The sequence below is a fragment of the Meriones unguiculatus genome, chromosome 5 (genome assembly GCF_030254825.1).
Source record: "Meriones unguiculatus strain TT.TT164.6M chromosome 5, Bangor_MerUng_6.1, whole genome shotgun sequence".
NCBI classification, from domain to species: Eukaryota; Metazoa; Chordata; class Mammalia; order Rodentia; family Muridae; genus Meriones; species Meriones unguiculatus.
The window spans coordinates 1538303-1557995 of NC_083353.1; the positions used below are offsets into that span (position 1 = coordinate 1538303).

Sequence of the window (19693 nt, forward strand, 5' to 3'; positions counted from 1 at the left end):
CTAGTTGTATGGAGAATTGGCTGAAGCTAGATCGCAGTCTTAGCTCAGAGCCCCAACTCCCTTGCTCTCTGTTAGAGCACTGGAAAACAGGACTGCATTTGACTCTTTTCAAGGGCAGGAGGTGGATGTAGACTCCCGTTATGTAGTCCAAGATGACTTTAAACTGACTCAAGGACTAAGATTACAGGCATGTGCCACCTTGCCCCACTTCTTAAATACAGATAGATAGAGATCGTTCTAAACTATTCTATAAGAACACCTCTTAAACACTGGGGGAAAGTTCATTGAAAACACATCAGTTTCTAAAGAAAATGGATAAATTACAGACTCTTTTTACACTTAACTGTAATAAAATAAAACTGATGTTAGAAGAAATGCAGTGAAAGTAGACAATGAAAGACATTGCTAAGTGTAAAGGAAGTTATAAATCATAAGGAAATCAGACAGATGTGGCGATACATGCCTGTATCCCCAGCCACTCTGAGGCCAACACAGGAGAATTACTTGGTTCCACAAGTTTGAAACCAACTTGGACAACATAAAAAGACTGCTCCAATACTGCACACACATAGACAGATGTACCCACAAAGACATGAAGACACACCCACCCACATATACATAGAGCTACATAGATACAACACACAAATACATAAAGTTGCCCTGTGTAAGAATTTTTAAAACTTCTTTGTGGGGCAGATGAGCCCCACCCACCACCACATGGAAGACACACAGAGGCCCCGGGCACCACTAAGGTGAACAAGTAAGTGGTAGCGAAATGGAAGGGAAAGAGAGGCAAAAAGGTGTGTGCACAAGGAAGAAAGGAGGAGTTGGAGAGTCTAGGGTAGTGAGGAACAGCCTGATGTGAGTAGCCTGAGAGGCCACTTGAGACCATGGTGAGGTCCTGGCCTGTGCCTCTGGAGGACATGTCTGGGTCTGTAGCCTTGCCTCAGTGGGGACTGTGGCAATATCTATGGCCAATATCTGTGGCCCATATTACCACTAAATGCCATACTGACATCCCTCATTTGAGCTGCTGCCTGGAGCCATGTTGATGTCCAAGGGCTGTGCAGAGATGACCTTGCCCCTCACTGGTCCTAGGGAGAACTGGCTCCACCCCTCACCTGTGCATCGAGAGAAAGCAGGCCCTGACTGCACCTCCCCCAGGAAGCACAGAAGCACACACCCCACACCTAACCTAGGAAGCTGGCCCTAGTAGTGTGGGGAAATGAGGGTGTTGCAGGTGAGGCACCCCCAAGGGTACGAGGGCAGGAGAGATGTCACACCTTCCCTGCCCCATCCACCCACAAACACACACAGATGCATGCATATATACACACAAACACACTATTAACAATAAAGGTTTGTAAATTTTGAAAAACACATTAGAATAATATTTTCATCAGCAATGATGGACCACATAGCCCAACAGTTAGAACAGCTCCTCTTAGTAGTCAAGTGCATACTGTTCTCCCTTCCACACCTCATCCTGTTCTTCAGCTCCAGGTCATCAGCTCCAGGAGGGGTTAGAACAGTAAGACAATTCTCTGCAGTTTTTCAGTTCGAATATCTGAAACCTAGAAAGAGGAATGAGGGACCACACCAAATGGCCAGTAAGTTAATGTGTGAGAATTCATGCCATAACTTAGAACTTAAACAAGCAAACAACAACAACAACAACAAACCAACAGTGTCTGGCTACGCACGCAGGCTAGACTTACAGTGATAATTCTCCTATGTCATATTTTATAAGGCAGCTGTGGTGCCACAGCACCAATGAGTCCCACAGCACAGATTCAGCAGCTAGCATGAGAAAGGGAATCATGAGATAAGTGTTGAAGGAAGCTGTTGTGTGACAAATACACACGTCCACTTACCTCAGATAGGGAACCCAGGACAGGTACAGATAGCATCAAAATTCAGTTTGGTGAACCAATGAGTTGTATAGGTGTTACAGGAATCTGGGCTAAGGGTTTCTTACAGTACCAGAAATGACTCAACAACAGCTGCATCACCAAGGCCCACCTCAGCATGGGTGACTGCTCACAAAGCTGGAACCTGGAACATACTGCACAGTCTGAGGAAACTGGAGAGCTCCTTTCCAGGTGCCTCAGTTGGTTAAATCCCACAGTCTGAGGAAACTGGAGAGCCACAGTCTAATCCGAGAGTCTTCTTTGCAGCAGCATCTCTCCATCTGAGAAGGACTCTCAGCTTTTATTGCTTATTCAGGCGGGGGTGGGGTGGGCCTAGTGAATCTGGTCAGTTTCAGGGGCTTCCTGAAGCTATTTTAAGTTGTTTAGCTTCCTGCTTAAGGAGCTCTCTGGCTGGACGAAATATTTCAATCTCAAACTGATACACAACAAAACAAGTGAATGGCTGAGGCGGTGACTCGGGTCTGAGCCCTGGAGACCACAGACCAGGGTTGTTACTTCTCCTTTATACTTAACTTTTCCCTGTCCCGTATATTTGAGACTAATTGTTATTTGTCAGGGTATAAGGGACCTCTCTTCCTTTCTCCCTTGCACTCTTGTATCCTTCATCCTCTTGCTCCTTTTCCTTCTCCCCCTCCGGCTTGGTGTGTTTATGGCTCTAAGGGTTAAGTGAACAGCGTGTTCGCAGTAGGGAGACCGGCTGTCAAGCATCATTTGGACTTAACAGCCCTGGAAGGGAAATCACATTGCCCAGTGAGAATCAACCTCCTCAGCTGGAAAGGTCCCGCTGGACTTTCCATCACAAGAGAAGAGAACTTGAAACCCAGAGGTACCCTTGGGGCTTTGGTTCTCAGAGTGCAGTAGAACTCTCCCATCTTTGGGGATTGGATGAGCCTTCGTTTGTTATATATAATGTGATACTGTAAAAATCAATGGTTTGCAAAGGATCAAGAGGATGTTAAAGAGTGCCATGCCAGATCTCCTGATGCCCTCTTCTGGCGGCCGTGGGTACTGCACTGTACTTATTTTCATACACCACACACACACACACACACACACACACACACACACACACAGTCAGTCAGTCAGTCTGGCCAGGTTTTTTTGTTGTTGTGGTGGTGGTGTTTTCTTTTGCTTGTTTGTTTTGTTTTTTTGTTTTGTTTTGTTTTGTTGTTTTTGAGGCAGGATCTTACTGTGTAGCTCTGGGCAGCCTGGAATTTGCTATTGTAAGACCTGGGGTCTCACAGCTCAGGAGTTCAATCGCGCCCTTCCCAGAAACTCCCCTAGACCAAGACTCGTTGCAAAAGCAAGAGGTTTATTAACCATTGTACAATGGGGTCACCCCCGCTGGTCAGCAAAGAGTGGCACCGGGAGACAAAGGCCTTTAGGTTTTTAAAAGAAAAATTGCGGGAAATTTGAAGTTGGAGTTTTGGCAATTTAGGATTGGATGAGGAAGTTATAAAGTAAGATAATTGGTTAGTCTTAGGAGCTCAAGCTTGGCCAGTCCTGCCAAGTGTGGATGCAGCTGCAATTGAAGGTGGGAGTGGTTAGCTCATTCTTGAAGATTAGGGGCTACAGACTTTTGGCTGGAGGTCAAAAGCTACTCAGAAGAAGTCTAGGTTCGTTGCTAAGAAACGCTATCTCAAGGACAAGGGTCTGGTCCTCCTTTTGCTGAGTGAAGGTCATTGCTTGCTTGCCCTTTTTTTATATCTGTCCTCACAGATAGGGTCATATTCCTTCACTCTCTGGAAAGGTACTAAGAGGCTTTAGCTTAACCTGGACCTAAAACTCAAAACTATAGGCTTTAGAAGACATGTAGGTTACAAAGTAAGTCTAACCCTTTCACTATGTAGACTAGAGTGGCCTTGAATTCACGCGATCTGCCTCCCAAGTGCTGGATCTGGCCAAGTCTGAAAATCCCACCCACCTTTGTGTCAGAACCAGGGCCTGAGTAGGTTAGCCAGGGTTAAAAAGCGCTTAATGGGGTGGCATGCAAATAGCAATCGGTGTAACACTGGTGCTCGTTATTTAATGATAACGACAACCGGTTAAATAAGAAGCTAAAGCAGCTATAAAACACATTTTGGAGGAATGTGGAAATATAAATATATACTGAGTATCTTAGAAAATTATTAATTCTGTTGCTTAATGTTGATTTCTTTAAAGATTTGTTTTTAAAAAATGTGTGTGTGTGTGAGAGAGAGAAAGAGAATGTGTCTGTGTAACAGAGAAAGAGAAAAGAGTGTGTGTCTGTGTATGTCTGTGTGTGTGCGCAAGAAAGAGGGTGTGTGTTAAGTATATGTATGTCTGTGTTAGTGTATGAGAGTGTGTGTGTGTGTGTGTGTGTCTGTGTATGAGAGAGTGAATGTGTGTTTGTCTGTGAGAGAGAAGGAGAAGGAAAGAGAGAACGCAGTGCTTGGCTCCTCAGCAGGTTTTGGAACCTTCCTCTGGGTTTCTTTCTTCAGCTATCTATCCTAACTGACTCAACCAGTGCCAGTTTGGCCAAACTATGTCTTTGAGGTGTACTGTGGCCACACTGCGGGAGATGGACAATTTTGCATTTAGCCTTGGTTAGAGAAATGGAAGAACTCTTAAGTGCTGTGGATCTGCATTGCTCAGCTTTGTCAGTCTTTCCTTCCTGTGGCTAATTGCTGTCCATGGACTCTTCTCCCACATCTCTGGGAAATTCAAACTAAAGGTTCATTAGACTGTCCTTTTAGTCTTATACTCTGGGCCCCCCCTACAAAGGATCTTCTGCATTTTGGTTGTGCTTGAGCAGAGACTTAATTCTCAGAGTGGCTAAGAAGGGCCAGCTCAGGACGTGCAGTCATCCAGGAATGCTCACTCTGTAGACCATGCTGTCGTCACGCTCACAGCGATTCACCACCTTCTGCCTCCTGAGTGTTGTGATTAATGACGAGGAGTTAGCTAGCTTTCGTATACAGCCTAGGACCACCTGCCCAGGGAAGAGTGCTGCCCACAGCGGTTGGGTCCTCCCACATCCATCAGCAATCAAAAGGACCCCCCATAGATATGCCTTCTGGCCAGTTTGATATAGGCAGTTCTTCAATCCAGGCGATCTTCTCAGATGAGTCTAGGCTCTGTCAAGTTGACAGTTAAAGCCAGCTGGGACAAAAGAAGATGCCATTCTCCATACCTGTGCATACATTCCACATTGTCTCTACATCCTGGCTCCTGCTCCTCCCATTGAGTACCTGTCTGTGTTTGATCTCTTTTCCAGCCTTTGACGCTGATCTCAGCCCTCTAGCTCCTGGCCACGGAAACACGGGCATAGGGTAGTTTTTTATAGGCCTTCCCTGAAGCTCTTCAGAGCCAAGCTAGACCTTCTATAACCCCTGTGTAATGGAGGAGACTTAGAGACTCAGAGTCCCAGACTTTTAAGTAGAGGACAGATTCCAAAGCTCTGTCCAAGAGTGGATGCTAAGGCTGAGTGACCCTGTCAAACCTATCTATCATGCAAGGTGCCAGAGGCAAGTAACGAGATCCTAAAACAAGGTCAAGGAGTAAATACTAGCAGAGAAGACTGAAGATAAAAACCCTGTAACCATCCCCAGAGTCACACCTTGGGAATCTCTCTGGAACTGTGTTTGGCCAAAGTAACAGTCTACTTGATAGCAGGGCTTTTGGCTACTTTATTGGGTTCTTATATCTACTACCCTTCTCCACCCCAATTCCTTCCAACCCCCAAGAGAAAGAAGGTTAGAGGGGAAAGGGTACATAGACCTCTTCTTGTTGATTAGGGGTGTCAAGTTCATTGGAAGAAGTCCAGTCTTCATCATCAGAATGGCAGCAAACAGCAGTCCAGCAATCCAGCAAACCAACAATAGCAAACTCAGCAGCGGGAGGAGCAGCAGCCACCACGGGCCTTCCCAGGGCTCTCACATTTATTCCCTCTCAAGAGTCTACATGTAAACCAACTTCAGCTGGCCAAAATCGCGGCCTTTCAGGAGCACAAGACAAATCATAGTGGCTGAGAACAATTTGATTATTAGATGATAGACATGATAAACAGATAATAGATAGACAATACATAAATAAATGATAAGTACATATATAATAGATAATAGACAGATGGCAGATACATAGATCTCTTTATATATTAGTAGCATGCTTATATAGTTACTGTTGTAATTGCTTTAGCTTTAGGGTACCTAATTTATCTATTGCCTTCCTGCAATGAACTATAGAAAATGAGCTCCCTTATGCCACTCACAACACTTTCCTACTCTCTGTTCTCTCCATATACATACTCTCAGATTTTATGTTCAGTTTGCACGAGATCACTACAGAAAACAACAAACCCAAAAACTTCCTGTGAGTTTCTGCCTCTTAGACTGTGTGTGTGTGTGGTTTTAAGCAGTTCAAGAAGGGACAGCTGCACTGTGGCAGGTACCTTCGGCCTCTGGGCTGAAGATTCCTTTCCTGCAAAATAAGTTGATATGAGCAGCTTGTCTATCAAAGTCTTCATTCCACTCCTCTGCTGCCCTGATCAAGTGGATGGACACAGATTTGTAGCTCAGAAGAATCAACCATCAGAGCTTTAAAAGTATTCCCCCACTAGACTTTCGGCTTTAGAAAGTGTGGTTTTCTTCTGATTCCTGATTCTTTTAATTTATTTTTTTTGACATTTTAAGAAGAGTTTTTATGTATAACCCCGCTGGCTTCAAACTCGGTAAGTGATGATGCCCGCATCAAACTAGCCACTGCTGTGGAGTGCTGAGCTTACAGGCATGTGCTGCCATGTTCAGCCTGATTTATATTTTGTGTGTATTTGGGCGTGTGTGTGTGCACATGTCTGCAGGTTTTCCAGTGTGCAATCACATGTGGAGGCTGTAGATTGACATCATGTGTCTTTCTCCAACTTAGAGTTTGTTTTTTTGTTTGTTTGAGACAATGCCTTTTTAATTTTTTAATAATTTATTCACTTTACATTCTGATTGTAGTCCCCTCCTTCATCTCCTCCCAATCCCACCCTCCCACCTTCTTTCCCCTTCGCCCCTCTCCTATTCCCCAGAAAGGAGGAGCCCACCTCCTGTACCATGAGACATCGCCTCTTACCAAACCTGAAGTTCACTGATTTAGCTAGACTGGCTGGCTTCCAGGGTTCCTCCTGTTCCTGCTTCCCCAGGGCTGGGAGCAGAGGTGTGCAACAGCCACACCTGGCTTTTCACACAGATGCTAGGGATCTGATCAGGTCCTCAGGGCCTGCAGAGCAAGCACTTGATGGAAGGAACCATTTTCCCAGCCCACCTGACTCATCTTCATGTGATTGTCTCTTCTCTGGAAGTTTATAAGATCGTTGTTTCTTTATGAAGCTTCGACTTGAGTTTGGAGCAATGAAGACGCTGACTCCTCTTGCCCCCAAACAAGTAGGAAGTGTTCCCCTCTAGCCCCAGTACTTCCTTTGTTTCAGAGAGTTTAATCTTGCAGGTCCCAGCATACCTATGGAAAACAAAACGAAACAAAACAAAACAAAACAACAAAAAAACCAAACTTGTCCAGTTTCCAGCTAAGCACAATGAAACCTGAAGGTAGTCAGAGATTCTGACCTCTCAATGCATTTGTAATCTGCTTGGGAGCCTTAGATACAGGAGCTGTCACTGGGTTTATAGCGCATCTTTCTGTGCCTCTTGGTATGTGTGTAATCTCATCAGTGTGATATCTGAATCCATTCCTCCTCTGTGGGAACACAGAGTGCCTCCCGCTGCATAATCTCAGTCTGGCTGTTTCTAAAGTGGGGATTATACAGCCCTTATTCTGTTGCTTTGAAGATGTAATGAGATGATACTTAGTGCTTAAAGTCAGATCTGGCTCCTAGTTAAAACTGAGTATTGATCATTACTGATATAGGTCTTCTCTACTCAAAATGTGTGGGGTTTGTAGTTTTGCTTTTGAGACAAAGGTAGCCTAGGGTGGCCTTAAACTCAAGAGCCTCCTTTCTTCTGAATGCTGGGTTTACAGTCCTGTCCACCACACTGGGCTTCTTGTTGAGTTCATTTTCATAAGGGACTTGAGTTATTTCAGCTATGAGATGCGTCTTCATTATCTCTGTTTGTTGTTCTTCCTGGAATATTGGAAGACTACTTTCTCCATTGGAAGACTACTTTCTCCATTGGAAGACTACCTTCTCCATTGGAAGCCACTTTCTCCCAGAACATTTCTCATGTCTCCCTATCTTCTGTTTAAGTTTGTTTTTATTTTGCTTCGTGGTCCCTTTAATCAACTTTATCGTTGGGTTTCTAACTCTTATGTGGTCTTCTATATTGATTTTTTCTCACTTTAACCACTTAATCATAAATATTACATATTCTAGATTTCCTTGCAGCTAAATTTGTCCATTTTGGCTAAGTTCTTGGTGCCAGTGGAAATGCAAATGTTGCTCTTCAAGTCTCATACACACCTTTTCCTACCTATCTATCTGTCTGTCTGTCTGTCTATCTATTTATCTATCTATCTGGGACAGCGTTTCATTGTTCTCAGCCCGGCCTTGAACTCACTATTTAGCCTAGGATGTCTTCGAAGTTCTGATCTTCTCATTTTTACCTTACAACTGCTGGGATTACAGATGTAGGCCACCATGCTTGGTCTTTGCAGTGCTAGAGGCCGAACCCAGGGCTTCTCCTCCGCTAGGCAAGGACTCTGCTGGCTGGGAGACATCTCCCAGCCCCTAAGTCTCTCAGAAGGACAAGCCTGGAGCTGTGGCACAGCTTTAATCCAAGAGCCTGGGAAGCAGAGGCAGGTGGGACTCCATGAGTTCAGGACAGTCTGAGCTACAGAGTGAGTTCCAGGCCACAGCCACATAAGAGAAGGCATAGCCTTCTTGTCCCTGCTGATGTATAGAACATGGGAGCCTGCTTTCTTCTAAGTGTGAGATAAAATAATGTTCCAGGTGCTGAGATTTTCAACTTCCAAGAACTGTTTGGCATTTTTTGAATGTTTCTTATTTGAGAACATAGTTTGTTGTATAAAAGTTTGTCCTACTTTTTCATGGTTTCTGTTGGAGGCAGTACCTCTTCTTGCTGTACAAACCAAGCTGGCTTTGAACTTGTGATCCTCCTATTTCAAGTTCTCCAGTCCTGGGATTACAGGTGTGAGCCACCATGGCTACATTGTTACCATTTGGTTTCCACTGTCTGTTTCCACTGAGCTCAGTTTTTTTTTTTTTTTTTTTTTTTTTTTTTTTTGTGATTGGCTTTCCTCTACTATCTAGTTGTCATTAGCTGTGTATATTAAGGAATGAGGTACTAAGGGCTGTCTCATGCATGGTTCATTAACAGAGCACCTATTCAGTATACATGAAACCAGGGTTTCAATCTCTAACACTGAAAATAAAACAGGCATTATTAAACTAAGTCTCCATTGCTGGCCCACTGATCTCTCTGTAGGGAATAAGCTGGCACCCATACATTTATTGGCAATCTCCAAATACCAGCATCTCCAGGTCTTTTGTGTTGGGTTAGTCAGTGTCTCCATGGGAAGCTTCTGGGGTAGAATCATGCCTAGACTCATCAGTCAGCGGATGACTGACTTACGGAACACCAAAAAGAAGCATTTCAGGGGTGGGAGAGATAGCTTAGTGGCTAAGAATGCTTGCTGCTCTTACAGAGGCCCAAGGTTTTGTTCCTAACACACACACACACACACACACACACACACACACACACACACGAATAATGTGGCTCACAACCAAGTGTAACTCCAATTTTAGGTTATCTGATGCCTTTTTCTGCTGGCGTTAAGGACACCTGCATGCATGAGGAGCACATGTATATGCTCAGTTCCTTACATAAGTACGTGTGTGCGCGTCTGTGTGTGTGTGTTCCCATAGTCCAGAGAGATTCTGGATTCTCCACTGCAGTTTAAATTTCCATTTGCCAAGGTTTTGGCCCTAAGAACTCCAAGTTATCACATCATAGAGACACTGGCCACATCAGCGCTCACTGCAGCACTCTTCACCGTGGCTAACTATGGAAACAGTCTAGATGTCCATCAACAGAGAAATGGATAAAGCAAATGTGGTATTTACACACAATGGTTTTTTCCCTGCTGTAAAAGAGAATGAAGTGTCATTTGTAGGAAAGTGGACGAAATGGGAGATCACTGTATTAAACAAATTAGATCAGTCACAGGAAGTCAAATACAATACCTCTAATATGTGGCTACATAAAATCATGTAGGTATGCATGGCATGAAAGTAGATGCAAACATGTCTAGGGGACGCAGTAGAGTATCTGAAGACAGGAATGGAGGGTAGACTATGCCGGACATTCAACGCACACTTGTGTAACAGTATCATGCACAATAAATATGTATAGGGAAAATTTTCATTTCAGCAGGCTGTCAAATAGACCCTACAAGAAACGCTTAATTCTTACGGAAGAGGAGAAGCCCTGTCCACAGCAGGCTTCCTGTGCTGTCCATTGCTTCTTCCTGGGGTGCTTGTAGGAACTGTTAAGAAAGAGGGCCTAGGTGATCCCTCAGGCCCCCACAATCAGAAATACTTCTTAAACATTAAAGGCAACTCAACAGAAAAAAGACAGCGCAGCCAGCATGATGCTACTAGTCTGATTACAGCACTCAAGGGACTAAGGCAGGAGAACTGGGAGTCTGAGGACAGTCGGGGGATATGTAGTTAGACTGTACCTCAGAAGCTGAAAGAAGAAAAGGGGGCGTGAAAGAAGAGCTGGGCATAGTGACACACACGTTAATTCCAGCACTCATGAGGCAGAGGCAGGTGAGTTTAAGGCTAGTCTGACCTACAGAATGAGTTCCAGGACAGCCAGGACTACAAGAAGAAATCCTGTTTTGAAAAACAAAACAACTTTTCTGAGACTGACTTTCAACCAAGGACCATGTATGGATATAACCTAGAACCTCCACTCAGATGTAGCCTGTGGTAGCTCAGTAACCAATTGGTTTCCCAAAGTGAGGGGAACAAGGACTATTTCTAACAGGAACTCAATGACTGGCTCTTTGGCCTCCCTACCCGCCAAGGGAGGAGCAGTCCTGTTAGGCCACAGAGGAGGGCTTTGCAGCCAGTCCTGAAGATACCTGATAAAACAGGATCAGATGAATGGGGAGGAGGTCCCCCCCCCATCAGTGGACTTGGAAAGGGGCACGGTGGAGATGAGGGAGAAAGGGAGGGACTGGGAGGGAATGAGGGATCGGGACACGGCTGGGATACAGAGTTAATAAAATGTAACTGATAAGAAAAAAATAAAATTAAAAAAAAAAACAAATATCTATGAGTCTGAATAACCTGATTCTAAAACGTGAAAAAGGATTTGGAACAAGAATGTCAATCAGGGATGTGAGCAATGCATCCAGCACTGGAATATTACTAAGTCTTAAAAGGAATGAAACTCTAATACATGAACTTGGATTAACATTGAGACACACCCAACATGCCCACAGGCCTGTTTGCTTTTGCCAATCCCTCAATTCTCAAGAGACTTTAGGCCATGTCAAGTTGACAGCTGAAGCTAACAAGGACAGGACCTGAGTGAGCATGGACTTGGTATCTACAGGTACGGGTCTAAGAACCATCAAATGGAACTTTATACTTGAGTTGGTAGTCTTCAATGGAATGCAAACCTACCTAATGACACAGCTTCAGAACAAATGAGGCAACACAGGAGATTCTGGAGATGTGCATCTTAGTGGTTCTCTCCCAATCTTTATTTTTGCACTTAATTTCTGTCTCTCTGTTCAATGTTGTCTTCACAGAGCTCCTTTTTAAAATATTATATCTTTTTTATTTTTATTAATTACAGTTTATTCACTTTGTATCCCCCCCTGTAGCTCCCTCCCGTTTCCCCTCCCAATCCCACCCTCCCTCCTCCTCCATGCATGCTCCTCCCCAAGTCCACTGATAGGAGGTCTTCCTCTCCTTCCTTCTGATCCTAGTCTATCAGGTCTCATCAGGAGTGGCTGCATTGTCTTCCTCTGTGGCCTGGTAAGGCTGCTCCTCCCTCAGGGGGAGGTGATCAAAGAGCCAGCCAGAGTTCATGTCAGAGACAGCCCCTGTTCCCATTACTATGGACACCCACTTGGACACTGAACTGCCATGGGCTACATCTGTGCAGGGGTTCTAGGTTATCTCCATGCATGGTCCTTGGTTGGAGTATCAGTCTCAGAAAAGACCCCTGTGCCCAGATATAATATAGGATAAACATACTAAAATCTGTATACCTGAAGAGACTGGTCAAGAAGGAGGACTCTGGCCAAGTTGCTCAATTCCCATTCAGAAAGGCAAAGAGGATGGACATCAGAAGAGGGAGAAAACAGGGAACAGGACAGAAGCCTACCACAGAGGACCTCTGAAAGGCTCTACCCTGCAGGGTATCAGAGCAGATGCTGAGACTTATAGCCAAACTTTGGGCGGAGTGCAGGGAATCTTATGAAAGAAGAGGGAGATAGTAAGACCTGGAGAGGACATTAGCTTCACAAGGAGAGCAACAGAGCTCTTAAACTAACCATTTTACTTAAAATGCCATTTCCCCAGCCTTTCAGTAAGTCTGCCTTTTCTTTGTTAGTAGAATACTTGAATACTCTTGGCTTACTTCTTTGCTGCCAGTCCGAGCTCTAGCACACACATTATCATCATTCTTTCAACCACATCATTTATATAGAGCCTGGAATGTTGTAGGTGCTCTGGAGAATCCAATGGCTTCGGCCTCTGTGGGTACCTGCACTCTTGTGTCTCTACCCACATACAGGCACACGCATATACACAAATTAAAAATAACTATATATTTTTTAAAGAATCCAGTGTGGGCCATCACGAAGCTTAGACGCTAAAGGAGTCTCACCAAACCTAGCCATTGAGTTGGTCAAGGAAAGAACCGATTCCTCCAACTTGTCCTCTGACTTTACACATGCCCACACGTAAATACATGAATATGTACAATTAAAAACCCGTGCCCTAGAAAGTTCTCCAAAGGTGAGAAAAGAGTGGGCAGTGCACCTACAGCGACCAACCACGGGAGGGCACTCCCTGGGGAAGGAGGGAGGCATGAAATTGTGTCATTAGCAGGAAAGTGGATGAAATGGGAGACCGTATTGAAAAAATTAGCTCGCAGGACCTCAAATACCATATGCTTCCTCTAATATGTGGTTCCTACATAAAAATATAAACATAAAATCATGCAGGGATGTTTGCCATGAAAGTAGAAACAAACTTGTCTTCTTCAGTCACAGCAGGCTCGACGCAGACGCAGGAGGATCGCAAAGTCCTGTTTTTCTGAGACGTGGTCGCAAAATTAGCTGTAGCCTGCCCAGGAATTTGCCCTCCTCCCGCCTCAGCCTCGAGCCTGCTGTGGACAGAGCAGTGGAAGGCATGGGAAGCCTGCTATGGACAGAGCTTTTCTTCTTCCCTAAGAGTTGCGCATTATTTTAGGGTCCATTTGACAGCCTGATAAAAGTTAAAATTTTTCACTGTGGTATTTATTGTGCATGATACTGTGTTACCCAAGGACATTTTCATACAAGTGTGCGCTGTATGTCCGACGTGGTCCACCCTTTGCCTACCTTCTCACTATTCCCTCTTCAGATAGTCCCCTGTGTCCTCTAGCTAGTGGACAGAAGAGGTAATCGTTCAGAGTCCGGACTCCCTCTTGCTGAGTGACCAAAACAGGCGAGAATAGCGGCCAGTTCAACCAACGGACGCAGCGGCAGCAGAAGCCGTTGTAAACAAACCGGGAGTCGTCGTGCTCAGACTCCTCCCCCATGTGGGGGAGTGAGCAGTGATCCCTCAGGAAGGAATCTGGGCGTGACCAATGCCGCCTCAGCCAATCAGAGCTGGGAGTCTCCAATGAGGGCGGAGCGAATGGAGGAAGCTAAGACCAATCACAAGCTGGAACTTCTGAAAGAGGTGGGCGGGCATTGTTTCACATTTAGACCAATCAAGACCAGGTAAGTGAGCGGCATTCTCTTCTGTCCAATAGGTGGGTGGGGCGGTGTCCGGCAGCCAATGACTGGCGCCGGGGGGCGGGGCGGAGCGCGCGTGTGGGGCCAAGGTACCCCGAGCGTTTGTGCGCCGCGGCTCGCGCTCTGAGGGGCGGCGCTGCGCTGTGGTGCGGACCTCGGGGCGGCGTTGTCCGCGCGGCCAGGTAGGTTCAGGCGTCGGGGCCGGCTCCTCGGGCCATCCGGGGACGCGCACAGCCCCGTTCGTCTCGGGCCGCCCGGGAGCGCGCAGAGCCCCTCTCCCCGCGGGCTGTCCGAGAGCGCGCAGAGCCCCTCTCCGGCCCGGCCCGGCCCAGGCCGTCCGACGCGGTGGCGCGCGCTGGCCAGCTCTTCTCACCTCATCCCTTTTCACCATCTTTGCTATGCTCTGTCGACTCCGGTCTCTTCTCCCTTCCTCGAGGTGCACCCTCAACCTTAGGATTTTAGCCTCATTTTCCTGGAAACTAACATCTCTCACTTTGCTTGTAGGCACCTGGAGGCTGAAGGCGAGAGGGGCAGATGACGACGCTGAACACAGGTTCTGCAAGGTTCGAACTGGATTAGGCTTGTTTAAACTATTTCTGCCTCCCCTTACACGCCATTTGATCACCCTCCTTTTCTAGAATCTTTGTCCCCATAAAGTGCTTTTGCTCAAAACTGCTGAAAATGCAGGTGAAAAGGCTTGCAGCAGCAGCCAATTTGAAATCTGTTACGTGGACGGAACGGGATTCTATCTGGCAGAGTTTAGTCAAAGCATTAATTTACATTGTAGGAAGGGCCTGGGCATCCCGGGCGTCCATAAGATACGGGACATATGTGATTATCACACACAACCTCTGAGTGAATTACAACAGCTCAGGGACGACCTTCAGCATTGTCTTCACAGAGAATTTGTACTTCCATAGTATGACAGTGTTTGGCTTCCGGTAGTGGTTCTAGCCATATGTTTCTAGATGGTCTTTTACACTGCCTCACACCCAAATAAAAATATGCTAGACATTTACTGAGAAGAAATTAGCTCATCACTCGTAGTTTTTCACTGAAAATTTAGAAGTGGAAGAACACTGGACCATGGGGGTTGTATTTTGGAAGCTGGAGGAAATCGAATATTAGAATAAGAGTACATACAGCCCTCTGGGCAGAGAGGGAAGGAGAGGGAGAATATATGTGTGTACGAAACTGCATTGTTCTCATGTGATTTTCATGACTTTATATCTGAATTTTTTTTTTTTCTCAAAACAGTAAGCAGTGAATTTAGCATCAGGTTCACTGTGTTTTGGAGTTTGTAAGCTTTTGTGGAAAAGCTTTACTATTGTTTTAACCTTTGTAGCATGTAACAGTATAGTTCCCTGTGTTTTGCTGTGGTAAGATTTTTGTGTTTTAATAGAGAAAGTAGCACATCTGTTAGAGTTAGAGTGAATTAAAGCAGCGTTTACTCAAAGGTGACAGCATTGTCTCATAGGCCATATGTTTGAACCTTATTAGTGAATCTAGCTGGAAAGCGCAGGATCCTAAAATTGTAATTTATGTCAGTTATAGTAGTTGGCAGAGTCATGAACAAATTGCAGATCCCTGAGTTGGTCACTAGTAAATTGTAAGTGTGCACTTGAATACCATATGTACATATCTTGTCTTCCATAAATCTGTACTTAGTGGCTACTTGTTTAGGGATTTAGAAAGTCATAGCTTTTGCTTTCTTCCTGAAGATCTTGATCTTAGATTCTGCAGTTCAGTGTGTGGGACGGGGAGAAGCCGTCTTCCTCCATGTTCCAGCCTCAACTCTCGTTGCTCTGGACTTCCTGAAGTGCATTTTCTTAACCTACCTGTCTCGTGTAGATGATAATCTTAAATTCTGAAAAGCATTTACCCTGTTAGATTTTGTTCCCTATATTTTACAGAACAGAAAATGATTTTCAGAAGTGTGATTTGCCCACTACCAGGTACCAGAGTTAAAACTCAAACTCTGTCCATTTAACCCCAAAGCCTAGCACAGAACTAGCCCCTACCTCCTCTGTCCTCCGGCATCTCTGTGTGAGAACCTAACCAAGAAGGTCCAGCCTTGCCTAGAACAGGTGCAAGGAGCAAGGGTGCCACTATCTGCATATCCATGTGCATGCCTGGTTTTCTTTTTGAGCAGATACCTGACAAAAACAGCTTCAGGAAGGAAGGATTCGCTCTGGCTCACAGGTTGAAGGGTACAGTCCATCATAGCAGCGGGAGTTGGAAGGAGGTGGTCCCCTTGCACTCATAGTGAGGACACAGAGAGATGAATTCCCCAGTTTGGGATGCTGCTGCTCCCATTGAGGGTGGGCTTCCCGCCTCAGTTAAACCTTGTGCCGTACCCAAAGGTATGTTTCCATGGGGATTCCAAGTCTAGTCAAGGTAACAGTGAAGACTAACCACAGCATGAATGACTTGAAAGGTGCCACAGTATTAGTTTGTAGGCTACATGCAAGTTTTAACAAGTGAAAATATTTGCACATAAGAATTAGACTTGTGAATTATTCCTAGGTTTTCATTTCACGGTCCTCCTTTCCTCCAAATCCATCTAGAATGGTCCAGTATTAGGAAATGTACTCCCTTATTCATTCATGCAACAAATATTTATTAAGCAATTATAAGCTGTATTCTAGATAATAGCAAATAAGCTGGAAATTAGGGTCCTGCTCTCTGGCATTTGAGTCAGAAAGACAGCTAGGGCTTGAGTAGGTCGAAATTAGAGATGATCTCATCTGGGCTTATACCAAGTACTCTCTTTCCTTTGGCAAAGCTCAGGAGGACTTCCAGACCATTTCTATCTTTCATATTCTCTTCTCTTTGATCCCTTCAGTAACCTGCGTGTGTTGGCAGGCATGTGTATGTGAGTGTGAATGCACGCAGTGTGTTTGTGTGCCCGTGACTATGGAGACCGGAGGTCAGCTTCAGGTGCTCCTTAGGAGCTGGCCACCTTTCTGTGTGTGTGTTGGGGGGAGCATAGGATCTCTCACTGGCCTAAAAGTCAATGATTAGAGTAGGTGGGCTGGCCAGCACACTCCAGAGATTGCCCGTCTGCCCCCACAGTGCCAGTATTACAGACTCACACCACCATACTTGCCTTTTTACGGTGGCTTCTGAGGACCAGTATCAGGTCCTTACGTTTATTAGACAAGTACTTTACTAACTGGGTCATCTCCTCATTTGTGGGATATTGTCAAAGAATCCTGCTGACTGTTCTTTGAAATCTGGATCTGCCATCTACTAAATGAACAACTGTGGTCCAGCTTTGGACTTTTGAACTTGTGTCCTAACTTCGCTTTTGTGTTTCAGGGACGAGGCATACACACATTGCCTGTGGTGATGGTGGATTGAATGGAAAGGAGAATGGAAAATCATTTCATCATCCACATTGTCTGGATCTTAATACTTTCAAAACCATGTAGAGCAGTGGTTCACAACCTTCCTAGTGCTCTGACCCTTTAATATGGTTCCTCGTGCTGTGGTGACCCCAACCATAAGACTCTTTTGTTGCTACTTCATAACTGTAACTTTGCTACTCTTATGAATTGTAATGTAAATATCTGATAAGCAGGATTTCTGTTATGCAACCCGTGTTCAGTATCCAGAGGGGTCATGGCCCACAGGTTGAGACCCACTGCTACAGAGCAACAACTTGGCAATACTTAAGATATGATTTTGGCCAGGTGCCGAGGTGCATTCCTGTAATCCCAGGACTCAGGGAGGCAGAAGCAGGTGGATCTCTGTGAGTTCAAGGCCAGCCCTGTCTACAAAGTGAGTCCAGGACACTAAGGCTTCACAGAGAAACCCTGTCTCGAAAAATAAAAAAAATAAAAAGACATGATTTTAGTCCTGGATACCTACCTTCCCATGCTCTACCCACCTAACATTTATGTTCTCCAGAGGAGACGAACACTACTAGATCTTTAATCTGCTAAAACAAGATTCTTATCGGGCAGAATTTTTAGTCAAGCTAGGGTCTTGGTTCCTGATCTCTAAGTTTAACCTATATGTTGTCTTTAGCTGAGGTCGGAGTCCTGGTCTGATCTCTCATATACAAAGAAAAGGGATTCTGTCTCATGTACTAGTATATTTGAATAGGATTCTAGAGACAGTTGTTTTTCTTCAGAGGATAACTGGGGGGTCCTCGGGTTTGTGGGTTTCTCTTTAGACACCTATCTTACATGATAATAGATACTACAAGATAAAGCCATCTAGCAAAATGGCTGACACATGTCAAATTTTCAGTATGTTTGCCTCCTGGTGCTGCATCTAGTTATACTGTGGTAAAACTACTTGTTCATACAGCTCTTTTCTTCACTACACCGAGCTCCATGACCGCAGGCTCCATGTCCCATCCTTCAGCCTTGATGCTTGGCTGAGAGCCTGACACGTGGCAGCTCCTCCTGAAAGGCTTCCCAGAGGAGGTGTTACTTTAAGTAGATTCCCCTCATGGACTACAGCTGTTTACTTAGCTAATCCCTTTGCTGGATACATCGTACTTTTCCCAACAATGATGATGAGCCCAGCCACACTCCAGGTCAAGCCTGTGCACCCTTGCTACAGCCTCTGAGTTAGTTCAGATTAGATTCCCAACGGTCACATGTTTACTAGGGTAAAAGTTAGCCCCTTCCTAATTCTTAATGTACACAATAACATGAAGCAAGACTTACTCGGACGAAGCCAGTACACCCTTAAGGGGTGTGTGTGTGTCATTAAGATAACTAAAGAGCACCATTAGCCCATTGCTCTTTACAGTGTATCTGCATGCATACATACATGAACATGCATAGCAGGCATGAAATAATAAGTGCTGTCTGAAGAAGGCATCTGCAATGCTCTACAGGTTCCTATTTTGTCTGTCTACTTTTTGTGCTTTCCAATTTTTACAATAGTATGTGCTATTTCTGTGCGAGAAAAATTCATTGAAAATGCCACTTCAGGCCGGGAATGGAGGTGCACACATTAATCCCAGCACTCACGGAGGCGGAGGCAGGCGCATCTCTGATTTTGAGGCTTTACTGCAGAGTAAATTTCAGGATAGCTGGGGATACACAGAGAAACCCTGCCAGAAAGGGGTGGGGGGAGAAAGAAAGAATAAGAAAATACCAATTCAAGTAAAGTAGGGCCCACTCCTTGCATGTCTATGCAGTGACTCTGTGTTCAAAGGGCACATATCAGAAAATTCCCCTCAGCAATTTGCTTGTCAGTAGCCACTCCTTTCCTCTAAGTTAGACTGCATTTTCCTCTGTCTCTCTTGCTTCACTATGGTAAATCAGTTGTTAGTCTGTCTCTGCTGTGTGAGCTCTATGAGAGTGAGTTTCATTATATTTCAGCACTTAAATAATGAATGATGCATGAGCAATTCATAGGTGGTGAGTGAGTGACATCACTGCGTTAAAGACTGAGAATTTAATACCTGCGCTAGTAAAGAGTTACGGAGGCCTCAGCACCAGCCAGAGTTTTACATGTTTTAGGTTTCCGCCTAAAACTTGAATCTGTTTTAAGTTTCTGTAGTCATTTATACCATGCCTTCTGGCCAAGCCATTTGCAACTTTTTTTGAGTAATTTTTCATTATTTACTTTTTTATTTTTATTGTGATTTTTTTTCAGTCTGTCAGGCATGTTCAGAAAACGTCATCATTTTTTCATACCTGTGCCTCCTGCACCTGCTAACCTCCCTGAAATACTAATTCAAGGTTTTGCCTATCTAGAAAACAGTCCAGAATAAGCTTGAGGGCTAAGTGAAGATCAGTGCTAGAGCCCACTTGCCATGTTTTTAAGTGGTTTGTCAGTGCACTGAGTGG

General features: G+C 44.9%; 1 protein-coding gene across 4 annotated transcripts in view; it reads left to right on the forward strand.

Moving 5' to 3' along the window:
• The window catches only part of Paip2b (poly(A) binding protein interacting protein 2B), a 61315-nt gene that overhangs the window by 12029 nt on the left and 29593 nt on the right, over positions 1-19693 (forward strand). The window contains exons 2-3 of one of the 4 annotated variants that reach the window (XM_060383459.1): positions 13501-13862; positions 14382-14440. In XM_060383459.1, coding sequence (XP_060239442.1) covers positions 14412-14440 — 29 coding nt within the window. In that variant the 5' untranslated portion in view covers positions 13501-13862; positions 14382-14411. Of the gene's footprint in view, positions 1-13500; positions 13863-13925; positions 14060-14381; positions 14441-19693 lie in introns of those variants that run through there. The other 3 variants (XM_021641707.2, XM_060383460.1, XM_060383462.1) reach the window with 3 other exon arrangements.